This window comes from Trichomycterus rosablanca, chromosome 1 (genome assembly GCF_030014385.1).
Source record: "Trichomycterus rosablanca isolate fTriRos1 chromosome 1, fTriRos1.hap1, whole genome shotgun sequence".
Taxonomy (NCBI): domain Eukaryota; kingdom Metazoa; phylum Chordata; class Actinopteri; order Siluriformes; family Trichomycteridae; genus Trichomycterus; species Trichomycterus rosablanca.
Genome location: NC_085988.1, coordinates 43883439 through 43910792, shown reverse-complemented (window position 1 = coordinate 43910792; position 27354 = coordinate 43883439). Strand labels below are relative to the sequence as shown.

At 39.1% G+C, this 27354-nt stretch overlaps 1 protein-coding gene across 1 annotated transcript in view; it reads right to left on the bottom strand.

The window, feature by feature from the left end:
• Positions 1-27354, bottom strand: part of neo1b (neogenin 1b) — a 120484-nt gene that overhangs the window by 6263 nt on the left and 86867 nt on the right. The window contains exons 8-19 of the mRNA XM_063003352.1: positions 15488-15707; positions 15201-15355; positions 13086-13234; positions 12862-13000; positions 11121-11170; positions 9974-10115; positions 8002-8112; positions 5683-5877; positions 5482-5577; positions 4150-4385; positions 1321-1459; positions 800-907 (exon numbers count right to left, since the gene is read on the bottom strand). Coding sequence (XP_062859422.1) covers positions 800-907; positions 1321-1459; positions 4150-4385; positions 5482-5577; positions 5683-5877; positions 8002-8112; positions 9974-10115; positions 11121-11170; positions 12862-13000; positions 13086-13234; positions 15201-15355; positions 15488-15707 — 1740 coding nt within the window. The remainder of the gene's footprint in view (positions 1-799; positions 908-1320; positions 1460-4149; positions 4386-5481; positions 5578-5682; positions 5878-8001; positions 8113-9973; positions 10116-11120; positions 11171-12861; positions 13001-13085; positions 13235-15200; positions 15356-15487; positions 15708-27354) is intronic.

Below are 27354 nucleotides of genomic sequence, written 5' to 3'. Positions count from 1 at the left end.
AAGGTTGAAGTTAGACAAGGCTAAATTCTGTCACTGCTCAGGTTCAACCTGTACGCTGAACATATAATGAAAGAAGCAAGACTGGAAAAAGATAATGAAAGGATTCAAAACTGGAGAAGGGAACATCAATAATCGTCGATATGCGGATAACACAGCAATCATATCTGTAAATCAGGGAGGCATGAAGGACCTTATAAGAAATATTGAAGAACAGAGTAAAAAGATGGGACTTAAGCTCAAAAAACCAATACGTTTACTGTTGATGAAGAAGATGCTGAAGTAGCAGTACTTGTACCAATTATTACCATCAATCCAGCAGTCAGGAAATACATCACACACTGGCAATTGGCAAAAATATTATGGAGGAACTGGAAAAGATTTTCAGATGTAAAGATTACTCTCTCCAAACAAAGATCATAAAAGTCCAGACTAGTTTCTTCTCTGTGCTTTTTTATGGATGTCAAAGCTGAATAAAAAAGAGGTATAGGAAGAATATTGATGTTAGCAAAGACCTTTAAGAGTACCTTGAAGGGCAAAAAAGACAAACAATGGATCCTTGAACAAATCAAACCTCCTACTCAAAGCACAAAATAACAAATTCATTTAAACAGACAACTATGCTTGGAGGAGTTGAAAGAGGACGAGGACAGCCAGCATAAGATGGAGCTATTATGAAGGTTTAGGACCCAAACAGAGAGAAACACTATCTATACAGTCAACTAAGGTAATTATTAGGCAGCTAATAATTTAAATGAAAAGGTTGAAAAGATATAAGAATTATTTATGAACTATAACATACCTGTGATTTTACCGTTGGCCTCGGATGGTGGCTGCCAGTTGATGTTGATGGTGCGTGGACGGTCCTCCTTACTCACTACAGTGACGTCTTTAGGAGCAGATGTGGGAACTAAAAAAAACAATGATGTATGAGTACACAGCCCTGTATTTTCCAGACGTTGTGACTTATTTTCTAATGGTTTATTTATATTATTACTAATGTAATAAATAATAATAATTAAGAAATAATATATTGCTCATATAACAAATTTGATTCTGATTGTTTTTTGCTTTTATGCTTTTACTCAAAGCTAAGTACATTTATGACTGAATACAATTTGATCAATTGAGGGTTAAAAGTCTCAACAACTTGGCTGTGATGGTGCTTAAACAGACAACCTTCTAATTACTAGTCCAGTACCGTAAACACTTAGCTACCACTGCTCTGGTATTTGATATAAAAAAGGTGAGTAAGTGAGAATGTGAGTGCATTTTCAGCTGGCATGTTGTTTCCAAAATATAAATCTTAGTTGCGGTTCTTACGAGTTTCGAAGGTGGTGCCATGAGCAGTCATACTCCATGTGCTGCTGCGCCGACCCTTGGTCACCATGACTGAGAACTCGTACAGTGTGTTGGGCTTCAGGTTCGTCACAGTGTATGTTAAAGTGGTAGTGTTTGCAACCTGAAAATACATTTAAAGCAACCTCAGTTTCTCCTGATGACTTTGGAATAATGACACAAGTATAAACAAGAGCATGGATTTAAATTGCTAAAATATTTAGTCAGCACAAATTAATCAGTAATTTATTACAAAACCGCAGTTGGCATTTACAGCTTGAAGACATATACACTAGAAAATAATAGCTTTTGGAGTATTGTGGTTCACTTTTTTGGGCAACGTCTCTTGACAATGTTAAATTCCATAAGGTTACAAGGGCCTTTCTGATGGTCTCCAAAATTCTGAGTCTGAGAATCAACTATAAGTCTGAAAATCAACTATACTATTTAAACATATTTGCCCTGAGTGTTTACGAATGTCCTGAGTTATACTGGCTGTGTGTTCGAGGTCGTGGTCTTTTTATCTATTTTCTCTTCAGAGTTGTTCGTTTCTTGGCAGATGAAATGACATTCTTCTTTAATCTGTTTCCGTAGATCACCTCCATTAATGTTCCCTTTAATAACACATGATGGCTTAGTGCTGTTTGGAGAGAAGCAGCCCATTACATGACGTTTTTTCCTCAATACTTTACTGTAGATCTGGTGTTTCTGGGATCATCATGCAACCATTCTTTCTTTAACCACAAAATCATCCAAAGGTATGTTTTTTCCCCACTGAGTACAGTATTTTGTTTAAAAGGTTTCTGATTTATCAGATTGCTTGTGAGCAAATGTTGACATGCAGTGCATGCAGCAGAGGAGTTTTGAAAGGGATGTAAAAACAAAGATTGCAATTACATTCACTGCATTTAGCAGTCGTGTTTTTACAAAACCAATTACAATTATGACTGAATACAATCTGAACAATTGAGGGTTTAGGGTCTTGCTCAGGTGCCCAACAGTGGCAACTTGGCAATGGTGGGGCTTCTGATTACTAACCTAATACCTTCGCTACTGTGCTACTGACAGCAGAGCAGCAAATCCAATTACATCAACCCAATGTTTATATTCATAATAATGAAAAAACACAGAAGTGGCTACATGCACTAAAAGTGTTTTTTTTTTTTATAACAGTAAACAAAAGTGGATTGATGTGGTATGATGTTCTTTGAACGTTAACGCAGTTGAAACATTTGGCCACTTGGAGGCACTGTAGGCATTTGTAAAAGACACTGGCAGAGCTGTCGAGGCTAAGTTATACTTGTGAGAAGAGTGGGTGCTTCCCAATTCGAGTGTGCACATAAAAGGCACTCATTTAAACGACACTCATTACTGTGTACATGGGCTTGCTTCCAGTTCAGTCACTAACGGTTCTCATCCGGCCTCCCACTTTTGTATAACAACTGCCAGATTGAGAACATGAATGTAAACAGGCTTTCTTGGAGGCATGTAATGCCATCGACCAGCTGTTCCTGACCTGCGGCTTATGGGACAGCATGCTTGGACGAGGACTTTCTCTTGTACACAAGCTTACAGACACACAAAGTGTTTGTTTGTCCCTGACTGAGAGCTGAAGTTTTCCTTCTTTGCTGCTCACTCAGGAGTCCTAGATGTCTGTAAAGCTGATTACGTTACGATAATGCACAGAGCCTTTACTTTAACCATAAACAGATAAAAAAAAACTGGTTTAATTAGTTGGTATTAAATTAATCAAAGTAAACTGTCATGTGAACACAGCTAATAGATGACCAGGTAGCTAGTGTGTATTGAAATGCAAAGATATTGTAATGTGGCTCCGACAGTGAGCCATGTTCGACAGTGAGCCATGTTGGTAGTTGTGTCCTTCTGCATTACCATTTTTGGCTGGCAGAAGGGGCATGGAGGAGCAGATGATTGATGTGTTGGTTCCTTTTAACTGAGCCTGGTGAGTGTTAATTTGTATCAGGTTTCTTTTTCTCACAGCTGCATAATGCCAGCTTCACTACAGCTTTTAATATAACTGCTTTTCTCTGGAATTATGATAAAAGGATGTTTTTGGTCTGCTTTTTCACTGGCATGCAATGCCATCAAACTTAGTTCTTTCTGTAAATGCACCCAGTGTTGCGGTGCTTTCAGGCCTCGTCCTATTTTGGAGCGGACCCCAGCTCTAAATCCATGTTGCGTGTAGACTGTGCCACATGCATTACACCCCCCATATGGCCTTTGTTTAGGGTTCACTACCTTTACTTTCTGCTAAAAACCTTCTGTGCTATGCCTGTTCTGTAGCTGTTTCTTTGTCTTTTATTTGGTATTTTGTTTCCGGTAATTTGCCCACCCTATTTAACTATGTTTATCCCCCTTTTTGTTAGTGGCTTTTTAGAGACATTACTGTTCTACCTTGGTCAAGCATTTTGCACTTGGGTTCTTTGTCATTCTTGTAGGTACAGAGATTCACCTTGCATTTACTCACAAGTTGAGACCCACCCCATTACGGATATGTTCTAAAACAACAATAACCACATCCATCAAACATCCTATGCATAATTATTGCTAATTTAAAAGATTACGTATATAACAAAGAAGCACCACTATACTATTAAAGTGCACAAAGTAATTTACAATAATTGAGATTTGGTATAGTTACAGCTAAAATATTGTAAACAGCTTTTGGTTGTTTTTTCTTGCCATACCAAAAAAGGCATCCTTTGATGTGTTTTAAAAAATGTTATATCCTTCATATACACACAAATTCTTGTATACATCTACCTCATATTTAGTGGCTGTGCAAATGTCTACCTTGAATTTGGTGTTGGCGGGAATGTTGGTCTTCCAGCGAACAGTGTAATATCTGGAGTCAGTGATTTTCTGGTTCTTGGGCAGGGAGTTATCAGCCCAGGAGACTTTGATGGCATCATGGTTGATGACAGAAGCCTGCACGCCCACAGGAGGGAGCATGGGGGAGGGCTCGGGTGCTGGGGTGTGAGGAGTATGATGAAACAGTTCAAATAAATCAATATCTGGCTCTATGGGATCTGGCAGCAGCAAACAAGGTGTTCAAACGCAAAGCATGAAATAAGCAATGGATTACAAAAAAAAAAGCGTCGGCAACGTAATGGAGGAGATGGGAGGGCAGAAGGGTGGGATGAGTATAAATGGGTTTGTGTGTTTAAATGCAGGAGAGGAGAGATAGGCAGGTAATGGAAAATTGGTAGGGGTAAGGAGAAAAACAAGAGATACTATTAGAGCAGGTACAAAGATACAGTTTCAGTATCATACAAGACTGAATCAAATGCAGGTTTTTGATAATTACTGTTAATTACTCGTATTCACATATACATGAAATTGTAACGATCGTAAAACCTTGTGTGGCTTCTTCTAGTTTAAATAAAGGTACAGAGCTACATGCAAACTCACTAGTGAAGCAGTGACAGAAAAACATCCCCAAATATGTTGACCTGCGGCTCCCAAACTAATCTAGCTGTTTATTTCTAGGTCATTCTTAGCTTATGCGCTATGCTGTTAGATCTCCGCACGTCTCAACACCCCGTGCGTTCAGCTGCAGCAGGACCAATTCTGACCCTGAAGACTTTGCGAAAGTTTGAGCAAGAGCTGAAGTTAGCTGTGACAGAACAGCAGGGGGTCTTCCTTTGCCTTCCTTTGCCTTTTTTTGATGATTTTCTCTAAAGATGCAATGAGTGTGCTGAAAAACTGAAAAATATCTTTCTTGCACACACTTTAAACCCACTGACACTTTAAGAGTGCACCAATTCCTGATGTCCTGAAGCTATGGGGGGTTATTCGGAGTGGCTTGCATTGCACTGATAAAATAAAAGGAAAATTTTAGTCATTTGCCTTGTTGGAAATGCACTCACTGAACTAGTATAGAGATCAGTGTAAATGTCTTTGTAGGTCTTTTACTTAGACACTGGGCAGGAAGAAGGGAGTTGAGTTTTTACTGTATGTGACGGGGCAAAATCTTTCCGAAAAGACAAGAGCACAAGCAGTTTAATACCTACAGGTCTCTTAAGATTCTAATATTAATGTGGCTACCAAGACATACAAGCCTAAGACACACGTCCAACATAACGCCCTGATTTTGTTTAAGGACTGTGGGAAGTGTAATGTTACCTGATTGAGGCCTGGTGATGGCACTCTCATACACAGGTATTCCCTCCCCCATGTTGTTGAAGGCCTTTAGAGTGATCACATAATGTGAACTTGGGTCTAAAAGAAAAAAGACACCAGTATATGATTTCCCAATAAACTACTCCATATAAAAATCTTCTAACATATACCAACAATATGAAAATCAAAGAGGAAAATGTTTACCCAGGTTATCAATGCTGTAGTAGCGTTGTTTGTTGTCCACTTTGATGGTCTGTGCATGAGGGCTGCCTATGCCGTATCCAATGATGTAGCCCCTCACAACAATGTCCTGGTTCTCCGGAGGGGTCCAGCTTACCACGATGCTATTAACCAGCGGACGCACATGCAGTGAACTGGGTACTCCAGGTACTTGGGATTCTATAATGTCACATAAAACTTTATGACTTTTCTGGAGTGATGATGGCTCTTGGTAATGGGTTCTGCTGCACCAAAGTTAACCAATCTCAGCACCATGGAGAACAGCACCCATGTTAGCCAACAAGATACAAAACAATTACATGCACATGGATGAAGCTGCAAATTTTTCATTCCAATATATAGAAATCCTAGGTTATAAAATATATTTTACTTCTTTTAACACCTCTTGTCTTTTGTTTGGGTGTTCAGGCTCATACATTATTCCTCAAATTGTATTCATCCATCTTGTTGCTGGCCATCCTCTTTTACCTTCAACTTTTCGAAGCATGGCCAATTTCAGTAATAACAACCTTAATTCAAGTGTACTGTTTTTATTTATATTTTTGTTCCTGCATTTTCTCCCCCTTTTAGCGTTTCCATTACTCAACTGCATTGCGGCCCCTCCCTACTGATGCGATCCCCACCCTGATTGAGGACAGCGAGACTGACACACGCTCCCTCCGACACGTGCAGTAGCCAACTGCATTTTTTTACCTGCACAAGGCGAGTTCATATGCAAATCAGCTTTGTGTACAGAGAGCCACACCCTGGTTAACGCAATATCCCTCGACTCTGTGAAGGCCCCATCAATCGGCCAGCAGAGATCGTAATTGCATCAGTTATGAGGAGTTCCTATCCGGCTCCCACTCTGTATGAACAACAGCCAATTGTTGTTCATGTAGGTGCCCAGCCCCGCCGGATGGCAGAGCTAAGTTTCCAACAGACGAGTTCAAAATGTCAGCTCTGGTGTGCTAGCGTGTTTTACCGCCGTGCCACCCGAGCACCCATTTAAGTGAACTGTTAATTTGAGCTTCTAAAATAAATCAAAAGAAATGCCTCTGAGTTCTTTGGAGCTGAGCTCATCTCAGATTGTCTGAAAGACAGTGGAAATGTGTTTGAATTCACGGTTCTCCATTAAGTTCCTAATGACAAAGACAAAAAGGACCATCCAGACTGTTATTAGTAAAAGGTGCAAAAGCCAACATCTGTCATGGCATGGTGTGTACCAGTGCCCACGCCATGGGTGACTTGTAAATGTGTGGGAGGCTCCAGCAAATCAGAAATATGATAATGTGACTTGTTTGATTGGTGGCGTTATATGATATTGCCACAAAAAAGTCTGCTCTTTAGTATGAGCAATTCTGCTGGCAAGTGTTTGCCATCAGCAAAAAATGTTTTTGGTTGAGCGCATAGCCACTGATGCACCACTGCTTTCACATCATCAAAAATCTTCTTCCCCTTAAAGCTTCTTTGAGCGGTCCAAAAAGGTGGAAATCAGATGGTGCTAAACCCGGACTGTAAGCTCTTTGTCAGTCTCTCAGACATGACCAATTACTGCTCCTCACGCCCTCAAAGTTTCCAACCAAAATATAAAAGTGCGGAAACTTTTTGAAGACCCTCGTAGTTACCATAGCAAATCTTACAAATGTCTGTTTGCTACTGTAGCATTTTAGAGACATCTAGCTCTGTTTCTGAACAGTCTGGCATGGTCGGTCATATCCATTCGCACAATCTGGCATAGCCCAGTTAAAACCTCCAAGGGCTTTTCATTTCACGTTGCAATATTGTTACAATATGTAAGCACATAACCCGTTTGACATTCCTGAAGTATTGTTATTAATATACAGCCCTAACAGCAAATATCTCACACATCTTGCATTATATCATCAACAAAAATGACTGACATTATTTCTCAGTGTTGTCAGAATCAGTCAGGACTACCTTAGAGCTGAATTATTCAGCATGTCTTTCATTATTGATGAGCTGCAGTCTATCTGTGTGCCAGTGTGTGATCTGTGTTTAATAACCTCCAACTCTCTTATCTACCTGGGTTTATCCAGGCCAGACAAAACCAACACAGCAATCAATAATAGGAGCTTGACACTAACATCTACTGGGAGAAACAATGATGCACAATCCCCTAGTCAAGGTTACAGCAATGTTTTAGTGAAGGCTTGGGCAACTTACATTTATCACTGTTTTAGTTAAGAGAACTTCAAGAGATCAAATAACAGTGTACATTTGTACATCAGATGTGCAATGCAACAGATACCTCTCTATTCCTACTACAGAGGGTTTTCTTACCATCCAAATCACTTTTGAAGGTCTCAGCTGTGATCCACTCTGTTCCCGGACCACTGCCATTCACCGTGATGGCTGACAAGCGGAATGAGTACTCAGTTCCTCGTTCCAAGCCTAAGACAAAACATGGCCAAATCAACTGTTATTTGACCACTCATTTATTCTCAACATTTGAATTTGCTTGATAGTTCTTTTTCTTTTTTAACTGGTGGCTTTCCATCTAAAGGAGCCAAGTGGATCCCAATTAAATCTATCTAAATAACAACAAACTGATCTTGAATTAGATATTGACTGCCAGCCTATTAGTTGGATCTTGACATTTTTTATCCAAGACTTTATTAAGTAAATCCAGAGGAAATCAATAGGAGAGACAATAGTTTAAAATTTCATTTTGTACCAATGCATCCAAAATGATCATTTAAAGTTTTTCAACTACAATGATGAAAGAAAGTATTTGCCCCCACCCAATTTAATCTATTTTTGCTAATTTGGCACAATGAAATGTTTCAGATCTTCCAACTAATTTTAATATAAAACAAATACAACACAAGTAGACACAAATTCATCTTTTAAATGTTTGATAACTTTTAGGAATTACATAAAATGACAATTAATGACAACTGTCAGTGAAACTGAGTACAAATAATACTAATTTTCTCAAACATTTGAAATTGTATTGTACGTAGTATTTCAGTACTAGAACTTGCCATTACATAAAGAGAAAACTCACACACCGAGTGCATTTCTCAGATAATCTTAAACATACTTTTCTTTCATCTTTCTTTTAAACCCAGCACCTCTGTGGACACTTAGATTGGCCTAATTGAACTATGTGCTTTGTTTGTTTTCATGAGATATAATACCAAGTAACATGGCTTGCACATCAGAGATGGGGAGTCCGAGGCGCACGTAAGCGACTTCAGACTCGACTCATTGCAAATTACGACTCGTGACTCGCAAAAAATGACTTGTAGACAACAAAACTCAGCAGCATGTGTTAACATTAGTTACCTGTGACAATTAATTATATATTATATTCTGATCGTGTCAATTTCTGCTCTTTAATAAAGCTCCAGCCGTTTTAACCCACAACGCATGCGGTGGGTAAATGTTCCAGCCAGCTTCCGGCGTAGCAATGAAGCGTCGCTCCCTACCTTTGGAATCTCACTTAAAATGGTGAAATACCCTACGTAGTGCACTTCACTGGAACAGCTGGTGTGAATGAAACGCTCCTACAGAATTGGCGCTAATGGTTGGAAGAACCGCTTTCTGAACCAATCAGACCTTCGGATTTTAATTTTTAGTATGAAATGCTGTTATTTGCATTTATTCAGTTTGCGTCACACAGATGATGTGTCAATGAAACGCTGGATTGGCTTTCTAACGAGTTAGTGTTTTACTTCACAACCGGGAAAAGTTTTTAATTATATGCACATTTACAAATTAACGGATTATATTCCTAATGGGACAACACACGGTTATAAATTTAATAGCATCTGGAAGTACAGAAGTTAAGGTAAGCAGTGGTTATGGATTTTTTGCTGTGTTTTTGGCCGCTGTGCCTGATTTATTGTGCGCTTTTGTTTTGCAGTGAAAACAAAACGTATCAGTTTAAGCTTTTAACCGGTACCTAGGAAAGTAAAGGCACTAATTAAAATGGCAAAATACAGTCACTAATCTGTTATTATTTTGTATCTGAACTTACATATTATTTGTTTCTACGCTACATTTCCAATATGTGTTTTGTGTATATTACATTGACTCGTGAGTTGACTCGGACTCTAGCCTAACGACTCGTGACTTGACTTGAACTCGTATTTTGTGACTTGTGAACATCTCTGTTGCACATCAGTGCATATTGTGTTTGCCAGGGTGCAAAATGCCTCACACAAACTTTTATCAACTTTTAATAGTTACAACAAAAACATAAGCTTCAATTTAAAATACAGAATGTTGCTAAACCTGTAATACCCACCATCCACAAGATAAAAGAGCTCTTTAGTCATGATCTCAGCTGCCTCTCCTTTCCTCCCACCCTTCCTGTAGCGGATCTTATAGCCTGTCAAATATCCATTCTGGGTGCCAGGAGGCGGTGGCTCCCACTGCACCACAATGCTCTGTGGGATAAAATCAAGAAGAGAAGAATAAAGTACAAGTCAAGTCATATACATGGTGACACAAAAAAACATATACACATTCTCTATTTCTTTACTTTAAGTGGCATGGTCTTTTACATGGTAGAACAGAATTTATATGTCTCTAAAATCCAAAGTCAAATCCATTTAAACCATCCAGGCTCTGTCCTGTTATTTGCTCAGAGTGTAAAAGATAAAATGAAGAATGATGTTTGGTCATTTACAGACAGGTGCGTGAATACTTCTTGACAGAAAAATCTCAAATGGGCACATCTTGACATTGATGGACAACACGGACCATTTTTTTTCTTATCTTACTGCTAAATTGTTTGCATAATCATATCTTGCCCAGCTGAGATTATTAACAAATACATTAGGAATTCAGTGCTTTCAGTATTAAAACTCCCTCTGAAGACTCATCTCAGGTCTGATTCTTCTGATTTATTTTAAAAACTCAAACAGTACACTTGAATTAAGCTTATCATGGGAACTGACCATACTTGGAATAGTTAAAAGTAAAGGAGGAAGAGGATGGCCAGCAACAACATGGATGGATACAATAAGAGGAATAATATATAAGCCAACAAAAAGCCTGAACACCCAAAAAGAAGACAAGACAACCTGGAGAAACACTATCCATATAATGACCAGGAGTCAGAATCGACTTGGCAGCAATTGCTTGTATTGTATTTAATTGCAGTTGTGAGTAGCTTTGGATAAAAGCATCTGCTAAACACAGTAAAATATATATGTAACAACAAATTGATCACTGTAAGTAAAATTGAACTTCTTACAAACCCTGACACAACTGACTGCACAGCAACAAAAGTTTGTACCAGAATTACTGTTACTGTTATTACAATAGAAAGATCTATTGGTACACTCAATATAACACTATCTGTAACATTAGGAAACAATATTTAAAATGCATGCAAATAATAACTGATTCTAAAGATAGAATATGATGTAATACAAAGTGTCACCTACTTTGGAGTTCTGGACTTCAAGACTAACATTCTGTGGCGCAGCACTTGGAACTGCAAAAGCAAGCAATACAGTTAAATTACTTTACATTACTATTTATTACTGCCCACATGCTAGTTTGCATTTAGAAAATGCCTACAATGGGAACAGTCTTAGACTTAACTCCACAGAGTTAATTAAGTGGCATAACCTAGGTTATGAATAATGAGTGGAAAGACTCAATGTCAAGGCAATATAGTTGGTATTAACCATGCTTAATACAGACACTGTGATGCCATTAATCAGCCTGACTGTTTCCCTTTTATCTTAGATTTATTTTGGAGCTGCACAACCAAATGTTTGTCTCATCATCCAGAGATTTTAAATTTGAGCCCCAGCAATGCCATGCTGTAGCCAGAGGTCCTTAGGATAATTGTCCCTGCTCTCTTGATTAGTGTATATTGTAGTGGACAGTGGTAGCTTAGCAGTTAAGGTATTGGACCATTGACCGTAAGGTCATTGGCTCAAGCCTCATCTCCTGAATGTCAATGTGTTTTATCGCATGCTGTGTGCATTAACAGAGAAACAGATATTTGAGACATAGGGATTAATGTGGGCTGTTTTTAGTGAGTACCCAAAGAAATACATATAAATATCAACAACACTACAACATTATAGTAAATAAAAACATAAAGTGAAACTTATGTATTAACTATATTTAATACTACAGTAATTCCAATCCCTTGCTCAAATACCAGTTGGATGTGCAGTGCACATACAGTACATACAATTAAATAGAACATCATATACAACATATAAAAGGGCAGAGCGACATCAGTTTTGCATAATAAATAATTGTTTATTAAAAAAATCCTGGTAGTTTGAACACTTTAAATGTCAATTAACTGACAATGTTTTAATTACACAGTTGCTAACTCTGATGAACTCTAATTAGGTTACCATACCATGAAAATGTCAAACTGTAGAATCTGTACTACACTCTGTATTCTTAGTAGCTGTTGTCTGAATTTACTGACTTATGCGACTGTTTGTGTTTGCGTGTGCATGTGCATGTGCTTGGTAACAGCAAGCCATTTATAATGATCGTCCACTAAGTGGTCACTACGCTTTTGTTCTCAATGCTGTAGAACATCTCCCGTCACATTTTCCTGCCCTCCCTCAGGTCCTCAGGTAGGGATAATGCCAATGTAACTTATAATCCTCCCAGACAGCACAAAACATTTAATATTCAGTGACCACTGGGATGATTCTTCCAATTTATTTGATTAATGTGTATCATTCTCAGCACCCACAGTATTTTTATGAAGTACACAGTAGCTTTTTATACCTGCGGCAGGCAGCTTAACCTAATGTAAAACATTACATTTAGAATATTTAATAGGGAACCACTGCAGTTATAACACAACAAGTACATCTAAAAAAACAAAAGTCTAAGTCTGAATCTGGATGCTTGTAGTTTAACATTAGTGTTTTGAGGGTACTGCAATATATAATCATATCTTGTACTTTTGTGTGATTTAACAAAATAGTATCATTGATAAATACACATATTATTATTATAATTTATTATTATTATTTTTAAATTATTATTATCAATTATTATTATTCAAACACAAGATTCAGTCTGAGTTTTTCATTTCCAAAAACAGAATCGGTGTCTTACAATCATGACCTGCATTTACTGGCTAGTCAGGTATGGACTCAAAACAAATAACCAAATTAACCAAACAAAAGTAAAGCATACCATCAGAAAGGGTCTGAATGGTCAGATCATCTGTAGAGACCCCAGGTCCATGCTTGTTGTAAGCCACAATTCTAAAACTGTATTCGGTGAATTTCTTCAGTCCTGTCATTGTGTAGGACAATCCTACAACATCGATGTCCTAGGAGACAGAACAGATTTTTAGATTTTAAGTCTACTTGACTGTTGATTTCTTTGTTTATGCAGCTCTTTTGTATCTGCCTCACCTGTTCTGAGTCTTTTCCTTTCTCAGTGTAGTAGATTTTATAAAACTGGATCACCCCATTGCCTGCGAGTGGTTTCTCCCAGGTCAGAGTGACTGTGGTGGGTGTGACGGACACCGCTTGCAGATTGGGGGCAGGACCTGATACCTGCACTGAAAAGACCAAATAAAAAATGTTCAGAACTGGGTTTAATAAAATACATATAAATCAAGCAAAATAACAAAATCTATTCAGTATTCAGTATTCAAACCAAAAAGGTAGTATCTGTACTGCTTTTACAAAGAGTATTACAAATGTAAATCTTATTAACGGGTACAGTATGGAAATCACTCTAGCATTTAAGTAGACTGGCCTATTTTTATATGGACAAGCAGCAGGAACAGTTTTCATGTCTGCAGTCTAAAATTGCATTTTATGTGCAAAAATAGGATGTAGGTATGTCAATAGTAGTGTACAGTACAGTAGGGTATGATACTCATTAAGTTCAGTGGATACAGTTACTATAAACCATTCTAATAAATTTGAACGGCATTTGTTTTCACCCTATACTTTGTGTTCAATAATATTCTCTTGATAAGTATCCTGACATCACTCTAAACATATTATTGGAGCACAGCTAACATCATCAAAGCTTTAAAGTCTTTATACTTTATACTTGTTACAGTTGTACTTTTCGTGTTTTCGTTCAACTACTTTTCATACTGAAACTTTATGGCAAATTGAGGCAGCAAGATGACATTTCCTCTCAGCACAGCAGGCTCCTTTGAATGACAATCTTATATGAAAAAAAGCAAAATATCAGCAGTGAGGTGCAGCAGATTTCCAGTCCTGATAACTATGTAAATGTGTTTTGAAGCCCTGAGTTGGAATTCGAAATATACCTCTGCAGAGGTGGGCCGACCTAGAATCATTCCTATTTGTTGCTGTTGCTTCAAGTCAACGAACAAACTCAGCAGCCAGAAGTCCTGCACCTGGCTGTCTTTGTCTTTTGTATGTGATTATTTATAGAACACGAAAAACAGACTGGGATCAAGATGCCGGAATGTGTTGTACCTTATGGATTACAAATAAGGCATCAGTATTTGCATAAGGCCATAGACACCAACAGAATACAAATCATACAAATATGGATTTGTTTAAATGTGCAAGAGTTTTCCAGTTTTGGCCATTAGTACCTAGTGAAATAGCTTCTTTTTTTTTTTTACAATCATAAATGCTGATGTCCATCAGCCTGTGATCATGAAACTGGTTCAAACACATCTATGCATTCTCAATTGATGGGTACTGCTTAACTCATTACAAATCATCTATAATATTGGGGTGAAAATGTCTGGCTGTCCTGTTTTTTCATCCCCACCCAAAACTTAAGTAAACTTATACCTGGTGCACTAAAAAAGCCCTGTTAAGCTCTACTAGTAAGGGGCAGCCGACTGGAATGGGTTGGAGATACATAGCCCCACAACAAATCTAAACACATACATTGGACATACTGTATGTAATGTCCTACATCATTAACCTTAGGTAGGCAGAATACTGATTTTACAGATGAAATACACTAACCCACCAGTACTAAGATCTCAAGCTCTCAAGTTGGAATCTCAGCTCTGCTATCAACTGGCCAGGCACTTACATAACTGCTGCAAATATGACCCCTGCTGGCTTATTGATGGCAGTCAAAAATGCTGATGTCCATCATCCTGTGATCATGATCTTGGCTCAAACACATTTATGCATTCTCAATTCATGGGTACTGCTCTTTAAAATGGTCTAAAATTGCTGATATCTGCTGGATACAAGAAATCTAATGCTCAACTCATTACAAATCATCTATAATATTGGGGTGAAAATGTCTAGCTGTCCACAGCTATCCAGAAAATCACCAAATATTGCCAAAGGAATGCCTAATAAAGAGAAATCTTTAGTCTAAGGGTGTCTACAAAACTGGATTTGCTCAAATTCTTTATAGCATGTGTGTGGTGTAAACTTAAGTAAACTTCTACCTGATGCACTAAAAAGGCCCTGTTAAGCTCTAGCAGTAAGAGGCAGCCCACTGGAAAAGAGTTGGCATAGCTTGTGATATGGCCTATGAGAGGATGTGTGTCTATGTGTGGGATCTACCTTCAGGCTGGGTGGCCACCATAAGAGACGTTGAGCTTTCACCCAGGCCGTTTTTGTTGGCTGCCGTGACCCTGAAAGTGTACTTAGAATCAGGGATAAGGTTCTCGATGGTGACCTGCATCTCTCCTGGAGACGTGGTGTTCTCAACACGCTCTCTGTTGACCCAGGAAAAGAAGGATAAGAGCATTCATTGCTGAAATGAAAGACTGCAGTGTTGCTTTGTTTGTAATTATTTAAGGTTTAAATGGAAGACCTTAAAATCTGCCAAATGAAAAAAGGTTTTCTACCTGCTGGAGCCATCCAGGCTATAGAAGACAGAGTAGACGAGGTTCTCTCCGTGCGGCTCGAGCGGGGGCCTCCAGGTGAGCCGGATGAATCGGGTGGAGACGAGTGAAGCCACAAGATCGCGTGGGGGTGATGGGACTGAGCCTGATCGCTCACCGGAGGCTACATGGTCAGTAGTGGCACTGGTCAGTGAAGGGACAACAGATGTGGGGAGGGCAACGTCTTGAATATATAAGGGGAGGATGGATAACATCACGCGAGAAGGTGGAGGGGGACAAGAGGGATAAATCATAGATACAGAAGAGGGGAAGGAAGAAAGGGGGTGGGAAAACAGAAAAAAAAGAAAAGAAAATTGATACCAAAACAAAACCACAACATTCTACCACAAAACACGTAACTGAAAAACTATACATTTACAATGAAGTTAGAGCACACACAGTGGAATAAGTAAGCCTGCATGCAAAATGCCCATAACAAGCAAGCAACACACAACCACACCACTGATTCATAAGACATAAAAATATCTCTACATTATTAGTAGAATAAAATACATTTAATTTCACATCTGCTGTTGACATTAAACACCTTTTTTGTGCAAAATTGAAAGCAGTCCATCCATTTTTGTCATGTGTTAGGTTTTCCAGACATGTTGGTTGAAAATGCAACCAGAGGATCTATTAAATACCTTTGAAATATGTTTCATGAAAGAAATCATTAAAATAATACGATGCCTTAGTTCTACTGGTCACATGACATTAGCATTATAACTTACCCCAGGCAGTCAGAAATGATGAGAAACTGACTTGAATATCTGACTAAATTCTACTTCCACAAGTGGTACAGTAGTCATGCACTGACACACACATAAATCTTTAGTACAAACTGATTTCTTTGACCCCTTACTGCAAAGTGTTTAGTTAATTACTAGGTTTCCTGTTCATAACTCACATAGGCTATACGTGTGCTAGGAACACAAGAGATTTGGATGAGCAACAATGGAAAAGCAACAAAACAAAAGCACATGAACTATATACAGGGGTTGGACAAAATAACTGAAACACCTGTCATTTTAGTGTGGTAGGTTTCATGGCTAAATTGGACCAGTCTGGTGGCCAATCTTCATTAATTGCACATTGCACCAGTAAGAGCAGAGTGTGAAGGTTCAATTAGCAGGGTAAGAGCACAGTTTTGCTCAAAATATTGCAATGCACACAACATTATGGGTGACATACCAGAGTTCAAAAGAGGACAAATTGTTGGTGCACGTCTTGCTGGCGCATCTGTGACCAAGACAGCAAGTCTTTGTGATGTATCAAGAGCCACGGTATCCAGGGTAATGTCAGCATACCACCAAGAAGGACAAACCACATCCAACAGGATTAACTGTGGATGCAAGAGGAAGCTGTCTGAAAGGGATGTTCGGGTGCTAACCCGGATTGTATCCAAAAAACATAAAACCACGGCTGCCCAAATCACGGCAGAATTAAATGTGCACCTCAACTCTCCTGTTTCCACCAGAACTGTCCGTCGGGAGCTCCACAGGGTCAATATACACGGCCGGGCTGCTATAGCCAAACCTTTGGTCACTCGTGCCAATGCCAAACGTCGGTTTCAATGGTGCAAGGAGCGCAAATCTTGGGCTGTGGACAATGTGAAACATGTATTGTTCTCTGATGAGTCCACCTTTACTGTTTTCCCCACATCCGGGAGAGTTACGGTGTGGAGAAGCCCCAAAGAAGCGTACCACCCAGACTGTTGCATGCCCAGAGTGAAGCATGGGGGTGGATCAGTGATGGTTTGGGCTGCCATATCATGGCATTCCCTTGGCCCAATACTTGTGCTAGATGGGCGCGTCACTGCCAAGGACTACCGAACCATTCTGGAGGACCATGTGCATCCAATGGTTCAAACATTGTATCCTGAAGGCGGTGCCGTGTATCAGGATGACAATGCACCAATACACACAGCAAGACTGGTGAAAGATTGGTTTGATGAACATGAAAGTGAAGTTGAACATCTCCCATGGCCTGCACAGTCACCAGATCTAAATATTATTGAGCCACTTTGGGGTGTTTTGGAGAAGCGAGTCAGGAAACGTTTTCCTCCACCAGCATCACGTAGTGACCTGGCCACTATCCTGCAAGAAGAATGGCTTAAAATCCCTCTGACCACTGTGCAGGACTTGTATATGTCATTTCCAAGACGAATTGACGCTGTATTGGCCGCAAAAGGAGGCCCTACACCATACTAATAAATTATTGTGGTCTAAAAACAGGTGTTTCAGTTATTTTGTCCAACCCCTGTATGTTTATTTAATATCTAGGGTAATAGATGGCGTGGGTGTTCACACAAACACAATTGGCTGTGTGTCTCTAAGCAGCGGGACGAAGGCTGAACAGGGTTACCTTATAACTGCTGCAATTACGACCTCTGCTGGCTTATCAGTGGTACCTGCACAATGAGACGGGGGATAATGGAGCTCGGTGTATGAACCAGCCTTGTGCAGGTAAAAAGATGCAATTGGTGCAGTGCACATGTTGAAAGGAAAGTGTGACGGTTGTGTGTATCATTTTCTGTGGGTCACATTGGCTATTGTCAGATCAAAAGTTACAAACAATGGGCTTAATAATTAGACGGCTTTAATGACCATGGCTTTAAGTAAAGTTCTAATAAATCAACAAACAATCTTTCTAAACATTGGTAAACAATCAGACAATACAACATATCAAATTCTAAAGAGTCCCTGTACTTTACTTTAGAAAAAGCACAAAAATATTGTGTAATCTGTATAACATGGATGTGTTCGTATCATAGATTAGTTCTACGGCTTTCATGTGTCCATATGCTACAAGGTGCCAAAGCTCTCAATATCAATCTTAAAAGCAATCACTGTCAGAGTCATTTACTCTTCCTGTAACATGGTGAATACAGACAAGCCCATTTTCTCTCTAGAAGGTGCAGTAGACTAAAAAACTACTCAAGGTGAACACTCCAGGCAATTCATTATGTTCATTTGCAAAGGGATAGGCCAGAGATGAAGTCAGTCAAGCAGATAAGAGCATCTCCTTCAGCAAATCTCAACACTGCAGAGGAGGCACGGCGAGGGATCAAAACGCAGGTGGGTGGAGAAAAGCTTGCTCTAATGAAAACAAAACACTACATGAATTAGGCTTGAATTAAATAATTTAGAACTAAAGTTAGTTTATAACTTTTGGGAAAATGCCTGCGGTCCAGTAGATTAAGGTGTTGGTTAAATATGTGTTTTTTCTTTAGCTGAAGCTCTGACATTTTTAAGCATGTTTAAAATTATTGGCAGTCCAAGCTACCCAAATGCTACTTCAGCAATGGTATAAATTAGCCATCATACCATCAGCAGTGTTGCTTCTATACAGAACCATGTTATATGCATTTAGTAAGTATAACTATTAGTAAATAGTATGAGATTTGAGACACAGCTCTTAGCAGCAGCAAACCCCTCATCAGTGAGCGATTGCAATGTGTGCATAAGCTTATAATTACAAGATGCCTGCAATACAGAGATTCTAACACAGATTCTAACATGCTAACCTAAGCCTAGAATGCTGAAATCCAGTTTTCCAACCTTTCCACAAGACCCTAGAGTTGTAGCACGTGTTTAGAATACCCCCTGCACAGGCCACGTCTCAGTGCATGAAAATGAATGAAAGTCTGGGCCAAAGCAACAGCATGGCAGCTCTGTGACAAGGAGAGTGACAGCTAGGCTAGGTGGCTGCCAGCCTTAAGCGTTTGGCAGCAAGGTGCCCATCGGATGCCAGCTGGAGCATGTCACTCGCAGGACCCACACTGTGGAGCTTCCCTCCACAAGTTCCAGTGCAGGCTGCCATCAAAAGCACGGTCTAGTCTCTGTTCAGACAGCGCTGGAATCTTAATAGTAGGCACAGAATGCTGTCTATACAGAGTGTGTCTGGATAACTGTGGGTTAAGCTGCACCCACACAGTGCCTAATGTAGACTGCAAAAGCTGCAGATAAAAGTTTACCCTAATTTACTCCAAACCTGGTGCTGTGTAAAGACTTTAGTGACCATTTATAAGGACTTATGCATGGAGTAAAAATAATAACAAACGTGAAGGACTTGTTTTTATCATTTCATAGAGATTTATTGGGTAATTAAGTTACTAAATTGAAAATGTTTACTAATGTTATGCCATAGTCATTTCAGGCTACAAGTAAAAAAAAGTATACAGGGTCTTTGTATTGATTAAGCAACTTGAGTAATATTACATGTCTGCAAGATCTCTTTTACAGATTTGAGCAATTTGCATTCTTGATGGGGGGGGGGGGGGGGGGTGATGCAAATGACATCAGGGAGTCTACTGTTCAACAGTGTTAAAACATTTAAAATGAAGCACACTGGTACTCTCCAGACATTTACTTGAAGTTCCATTGGTGACAGAAGTATGTGGACTGGTGTGTACCATGCTATACTAATGACTGCCAACATTTATATGTAAGTATTGGATAAAATGGTCAATGTTTTTTTTAATAGAGAATTACATGTTTGTTTACATGTTACACTTTGGTTACATTCATGACAGGAAAGGTAGTTACTCATTACACAAGGTTCATCAGTTCACAAGGTTATATCAAACACAGTCCTGGACAATTTAGTGTCTCCAATTCACCTCACTCGCATGTCTTTGGACTGTGGGAGGAAACCGGAGCACCCGGAGTAAACCCACCCGGACTCACCCTGCACAGAAAGGACCCGGATCGCCCCAGCTGGGGATCGAACCCAGGATCTTCTTGCTGTAAGGCGACAGTGCTACCCACTTAGCCAACATGCTGCCCCTAGAGAATTACATCTTGAGAACTTAATAATACTGGGAAACTACTGGTTTTGTTATCTGAGCTTATCAATAGTGATTACTGTTTAACAGTTAGATACAGTATTCAAGACGATTTTAAAAAAAGGCACATGGATCTATATTCCTTGATAATAATGTACAAAAGAAAAATTAGACCTACTGTACATTCATAAAGACTAAAATCCAACCCAGCTTTTTATATAATAAAGGAAAGTACTTTTATCCAAACAAACCACAAACTTAACTGTGTTTTCATAAACGTTATGTAAGGATACAAAACAATCTAGACTGGATAAAATGGTACATCCTCAAAAAAAGCTAGAAAATAAATCAGAGCCACCCAAAGGTCATGGTTTTCCAGCATTTATCTTGCACTAAACACATCCCAGATTAGCAAGGGAAAACAACAGGCTATAGAGGGCAGAGACAAGCCTCAAAAACAACTACAGCCCAGCAGGTTTACCCACGTCACTTCTCTACATCTCCTCATTTAATATTAGCAGCACCGGATGGAGGTCAATACACACCCTTATGATAACATTACTGAGATTAAATATACACAGTTTTCCTAACAGTCATGATACTAATGAGGGGCCTAAACCATGCTCATCAAAGAGAATATGGGTGAGTATATGGAAGGAAGACTGATAATGTAGAGCTTATGTCCTGATGTGAATAATATCCCAGTGTGGAAAATTTAAAAAAAAAAAAAAAAAAAAAAAAAAAAAGACTGCCAATTCAAGATGTGCCATGCTGATAGCCTCCTACCCAAAATGACTGCTTTCAAAATTATATGTCACATTAAAGGTGAAAAAAGCTCTAAAATGGTCGTCTTGGTCTGATTACCTGGCATTGTAACAGGGGTGTTTAGACTTTTCTTACCCAATGTATGATCCTGCTGGATAAACAGAGCAGCTTGGAACTGCAAGTCAGCACAACTTCCCAAAACTCATCAACTTTCAGTCTGACAGCTCTCATCGCATGACCAGAAACTAAGAGCATCAAGGTCTTTCAATAAAAGCATGACAGCATAACAACAATCAGATTCCAATAGCTCAGAGTAATTTACTGATCATAATATGCAATATGGAACTATTCATCCCGGACCCTCCACTGGAAGAATGCTGATATAGCAATACATTTTGTGCAATGTTAAAAGTAATGAAATTAAATAAAGACTGCTGGACTAAAATGCTGGCTGCTAATGGCTTAAATGACTCTCAGTTAATCATTACTTAATCATGAATCAATGTCTCAAATAATGAAACAACCAACTCAATATCTTATCGATATTAAAGTGAGCCAAGGGCAGCATGGTGGTGCAGTTAATGCTTTATAGCAATATGTATCCTGAGGACCTGGGTTCTTTCCTGGACAGTTTACTACTCCTCTTGTCAGCATGAGTTCACCAGTTTTCTTCCACCTGTCAAAAAAAAGTAGTATGTTCTCCCTAGATGGATTGGCACCTTATCCAGGATGCATTCCTATATTGCGGCCAGTGTTTTTGGTTGGCCCCAAACCTTACATGAAGCCTTTTATAAAAATAAGTGAAAGATTAACATATCCAACAGGCTAATGTGGCAGTATTACATTTACATTTATGACATTCAGCAGACACTTTTATCGACAGCGATTTACAATAGTGACTGATAGACTGATACTTGGCAGAGTTGGGGCTTGAACCAGCAACCTTTTGATCACTAATCCATTACTTTAACCACTATTTATTTATTAGGATTTTAACGTCATGTTTTACACACTCTGGTTACATTCATGAAAGGAACGGTAGTTACTCATTGCAAAAGATTAATCAGTTCAAGTCTTTAATGTCAAATACAGTCATGGACAATTTTTGGATCTCTAATTCACCTCACTTGAATGTCTTTGGACTGTGGGAGGAAACCGGAGCTTCCGGAGGAAACCCACACAGACACGGGGAGAACATGCAAACTCCACACAGAAAGGACCTGGACCGCTCCACCCTTAACGACTAAGCTACCACTTTCTAATTAGTAAAGTATTAATTAAGTATTATACAAGACAGATAAATTTCATTAATTTAGTATTTAATTTGTAAATCAAACATTAGAAGGAATACAGATTGATGTATTTATGCACAGTGTGAAAAAACCCAAACATTGGTTTTATTCATGTAAAACAATGAAGTCTAGGGCCCACATACAAGCAGATTTACAAGCACTTAGATATTTAAAGAATTTGGAAATTTGGCTGAGATATATTTTTTAAATGTTATGAGAAATTTGGCCTTGTCTGAAATCCTTAGGTTGGTCCCAAATACACTTGTAAGGGTCGGGATGCAGCCTCTACAAACAAAGCAAAAGCAATCACCATGTCACTATCGGACAGAAATACACAGAAGCCAAGCAAGTACCGTGACTACATCAAATCAGTCCGTAACTGTGATGATGGTGTGTTTTGAAAGAATGGAACCACAGAGCCACATACACCAGGGCAAAGCACAACCACATGTAAAAGGGAACATTTACATTTGTTACTCTTAGTGTGTCGCTGTAATCCAGGGTGACTTACAAAGCAATAGAGGTTTAGGAGCCTTGCCCAAGGGCTAAACACTGGCAACAGGGCTGTGGTGAGGTTTGAACCATGAGCTAGTATTTCCTAGTGCAGTACCTTAACAGATAAGCTATCACTGCTGATTTTTCAGTACCAGACAAGGCTATGTAATGAATTTTTCATGACAATTTTTAGGAAACATTTTTTTTTAATAAATACTTGCAACATTCCATTTCTGTTTACAGTGTTTTATGTTTAATTTGAATAAAATAAGTCAACAGAAAACCCCATATTTACCTTTAACATATGTACATAATGTCCAGAGGCATAATTTTATGCAGCAAAAAGTCATTATGAATCCAGGTGCACAGCGGATATAGCCTGTATGGTTAGGAATGTGCCTGACAGGATGTTTGCATAACCCAAAAATCACAGGAGGGTTTTAAATCACAGGAAAGAGAGATGCATGTTATCTGAAAGTGCCTTCAAATGAATGATTAGAGATCAGCGGCCTACTGATGAAAGAAATCCCGTTCTAATAATAGTCCCCAGTTCCCCACTGTCATCAAGGTGAGGAGGAATGACGAAGGATGAAGCTCTACATGTGGGACTCTTCCTGATTTTGAACATCGGCAGGGTCTCAACATTTTGGATAATAAAACAGCCTAACATGAACACCTTGTATCACCTGAACCCGGCCTGCTGCAGGACCTCATGCTGCTTTGCATTTTGTTTAAACTGAAGGGCTAATCAAACATCACTAAGCAGCCAGCGTTTTAAGCAAACACACTCTCAAGCCAGCCTGTCTATCTGTCCCTTCTATATTCCCCTATCTACCTCTTGAAATCCCCTATAGCCAGGGCCAGCTCATCAGGAGCAATTCACAGCCTCATCACCAATGACTGATTGCTCATTGATGCAGTAGGAGCAATCTGTGGAATTAGGCTCTGTGAAGAGCACGAGCAAGCAAGAAGAAAAAATCAGCATGAGCAAAGAGATTCTACAATACCAGATTTCCCCTTGGATGAGCGCTTTTCTAATACAGCCACCAAATCGTGCATAGTTTAATGAAGCTGTTCGAAAGCTTTCAGACTACTATTATCCCTGACTAAACCAAAATGTAAAAGTACCACCGCAAGTCATGCTACAAGATCATACTGTACATCACACATACTTGTCAAAATGCTGAAGGAGTCCTGTACCAGCAGTTTTTTGAACATCTGTACATTGTGAGGTGGATTGTCCTACAGTGCATCCTGGTGCTCGGCTGTTCATATAATCATAGAGAAAACAGCAATCATCAGACCACCAATTCTGATGCATCTGTGCTTAATGTAGGTGCTTCTGAAAATGGACAGGAGTTAGTTAGAACAGGCATTTTGACTGACCTGTGACTACGCAGATCCAAACACAGTGTGTTCAGACACATTCACCTCATTACCAGTATCAAAATTATCTGCAATCCGAGCCACAGTAGCCCTTCTATTGGTCTGTACCAGATGCAACAGTCTTTTTGGAGGTTCTTAGCTTGTCCCCACTGAAATTCACCATGGCTCCCTGTAAACACCAGAGGTTCAATCCAGATGTCTGTCCATAATGATTCGGCTCTAATCAAAATCACTCAGGACTTCATGCTGATTTTATCTGCTGCATTCAACACGTGTAGTACGAGTATTTACCATTAGCTCAACATTTAATATATTCCACATTTTTGTAGGAAGGGGGAGTGATCCTAATGTTTCAGCTAATCGGTATTGGGATGGATGGATGGATGGGTTTTATGGTCACATCGTACTGTATCGTATAACTCACACTGTTTAAACTGTGAAAGTGTGTGGTGTGTTTCTTTACCGTGATTCATAATGTTTTTTTGTTTGATCAGAGTGGTCTCTGAGTGGTCTTGCCACAATCTGCAATCAGCCTTATGAACATGGCCTGGGAGCTTTGCTAAAAAAGACTTAAATGGACCACAATTATGTTGCACATTTTTGATTTTACATTGCATTTCTGTATATATTTTGTATTTTCTTATAAATACAAATTTTTATTGTTTGCCCCCAACTTCCTTGTATGTACTTGGCGAATAAAACTATTCTGATTCTAATTAAGTAGCTTCAAGTGTCCCATTTACATAATCATAACTATTTATTCACACATTATGTGAGGAATACCCACCGGGTGCCTGGAGCACAGACTGTGAAAAGCTATTAAACATGAAAAGAGAAAGACTTCCCCTCACCAACATTAAACACAAGCCTACCTATTCAACTTCCAACTTTAATCAGTGTTTCTGTGGAAAGCTTTTCCAATCTCACACTCCTGCCAAACAAGATGATTAACTAGTACCTCTAGTAAGGGTTTGATTCAGTTCGCTTTGTTACCAGCACCGCAAGTGAGAAAAGAAAGCCCTCTATAGAGAGCCATTAATCGCTCTGCAGCCGGTCCGCCATGTGTCAGGTAATAACAAAGCAGTACACTGAAGGACTGCAGACCCCACAGGGACTTTAACAACTGCAATTCAAAACCTACAAATCCTTGGTCTTGTGTGCACGGCCCATACTGTTTTCCACTGTGCTCAGGTCTGGTGATCAAAAACCACCAAATTCATTCAACTGACTCAATATTAAGGCTCACAGTTTTAAAATACAATGTCCAACCAGCTCAAAGTTGGGTGTCCACATAGCTTTTAGTCATATAGAGTATTAGTATTTATAAATATAAACAAAAACAACATTTGGAGATGTCTTTGTTGTTCAAATTCTGAGCAGTTTATCTGATAGCAGAAAAACCTGTCTAAATACAATTACAGCATTCATCAGTATTTTGGCTGCATCACAAACCACAGTTACAGCCATATGCAAAAGTTTGGACCCCCTTGGATGTATTTCATTTTTCATTGATTTTCTAAGTAAAATATAACACACATTTTACAGGAAACTTGTAAAATCCAGCAAATAAATATAATTGTAAATTAAATCTGACACAGCTTTTGTACATTTTTAAAGTACTCACACTTGACCGCGCCCAGGTGGCACAGCGGGATATTCCACTAGCACACCAGTGCCGGGATTCTCGGTTCGAAACTCTGTGTTGCCACCGGTCGGCTGGGCACCATCTAGTGGGCATAATTGGCAGTGCCTGCAGCAGAAACTAATTGGCCACCGTGTCTGTAGGGCGGGATGACCGGACTAGGTGGGTGGGGTCTTCAAACGCTGTGCAAGGACCCTGATTAGCAGATAGAGGCACCTTTGCAGAATGCATGGAGGAAAAGAAGTGGTCAGCTAAGGGCTGCGCACGGGTCTGAGGAGGCGTGAGCAAAAAAATATACTCTCCTCAAATGCAATCAGGGATCCCCAGCAGAGGAGGATAAATTGACTATGCTAAATCGGGAGAAAATGGGGAGAAAATGCACAAATAAATAGAAAAAACTGGTGAAATTCAGTTGCATTAAGCTGTAGTTGCAGAAAATGTGTTTTCTGTAGATTTGTTAAGGCAATAATAAAAATGAAATTTCACAAGGGGTATCCAAACTTCGCATAAGGCTGTAACTGTATTACTGATTATGTTAAATTATTTTATATAATTTTGATTAAATTTGCTCAAACACACCCTAACAAGGCATTTAACTAAAGTTAAAATAAGGTTTACAGATGGTACACATGAGGGAGACTTCAGTATCACAGTCTCTTTTATAATTCAATTTTTTCTATATCTTTTTTCTTCAGAGCTTGAGCTAGACTGGCATACAAAAACATGACAGATGCTGTCAGGGCGTGGTAGCTCAACGGTTAAGGTTCTGCACTAGTAATTGGAAGGTCAATAGTTTAAGCCTGAGCACTGCCAGGCTGCCACTGTTGGGCACTTGATCAAGGACCTTAACCCCTAATTGCTTGGATTGTATACTGTCTCAATTGATATTAGATATGAGCATCTGCTAAATGCTGTAAATGTAAATGTCAGGGCACACAAGACATAACACAGGCCAGCAAATGTGTGTATTTACAATAATTATACATAATTCTGCTTAGCACAAAACAAAATGCAGTAGATAAATAAGTTGATTTGAGACATGTCATGCTTTACTATTTCAAGAACCCAAAAAGGTTTACTGGTTATGAAAGCAGCAGGATATAGCATAAAAAGAATAACACTTTTATATTAAATAAAAGCAGAATTGTAAGCTGCGACATGCACCTTTCTGTATCTAGGGATAAAACATTGGTGTGCTGAGTCTAGGTCTTGTGTGATCTGATTAGATGCTACTATTTCACAAAACCTCACCATGCAGATTTCGATTCAGCGCTACTCTGTCACATATCTGCATATTAGCACCTCTCTTACACTCATGTGTAAGTAGCGTGAATGAGAGGCTACAGATAGTGCCAATGAATAATTTAAATTAGAGATTCAGTAGTAGCAGCTTCGCATAAAGAATCCTACTGTAGCTGTGAGAGACGCATTCTAGCATATTTCACTCTCTCTCTCTCTCTCT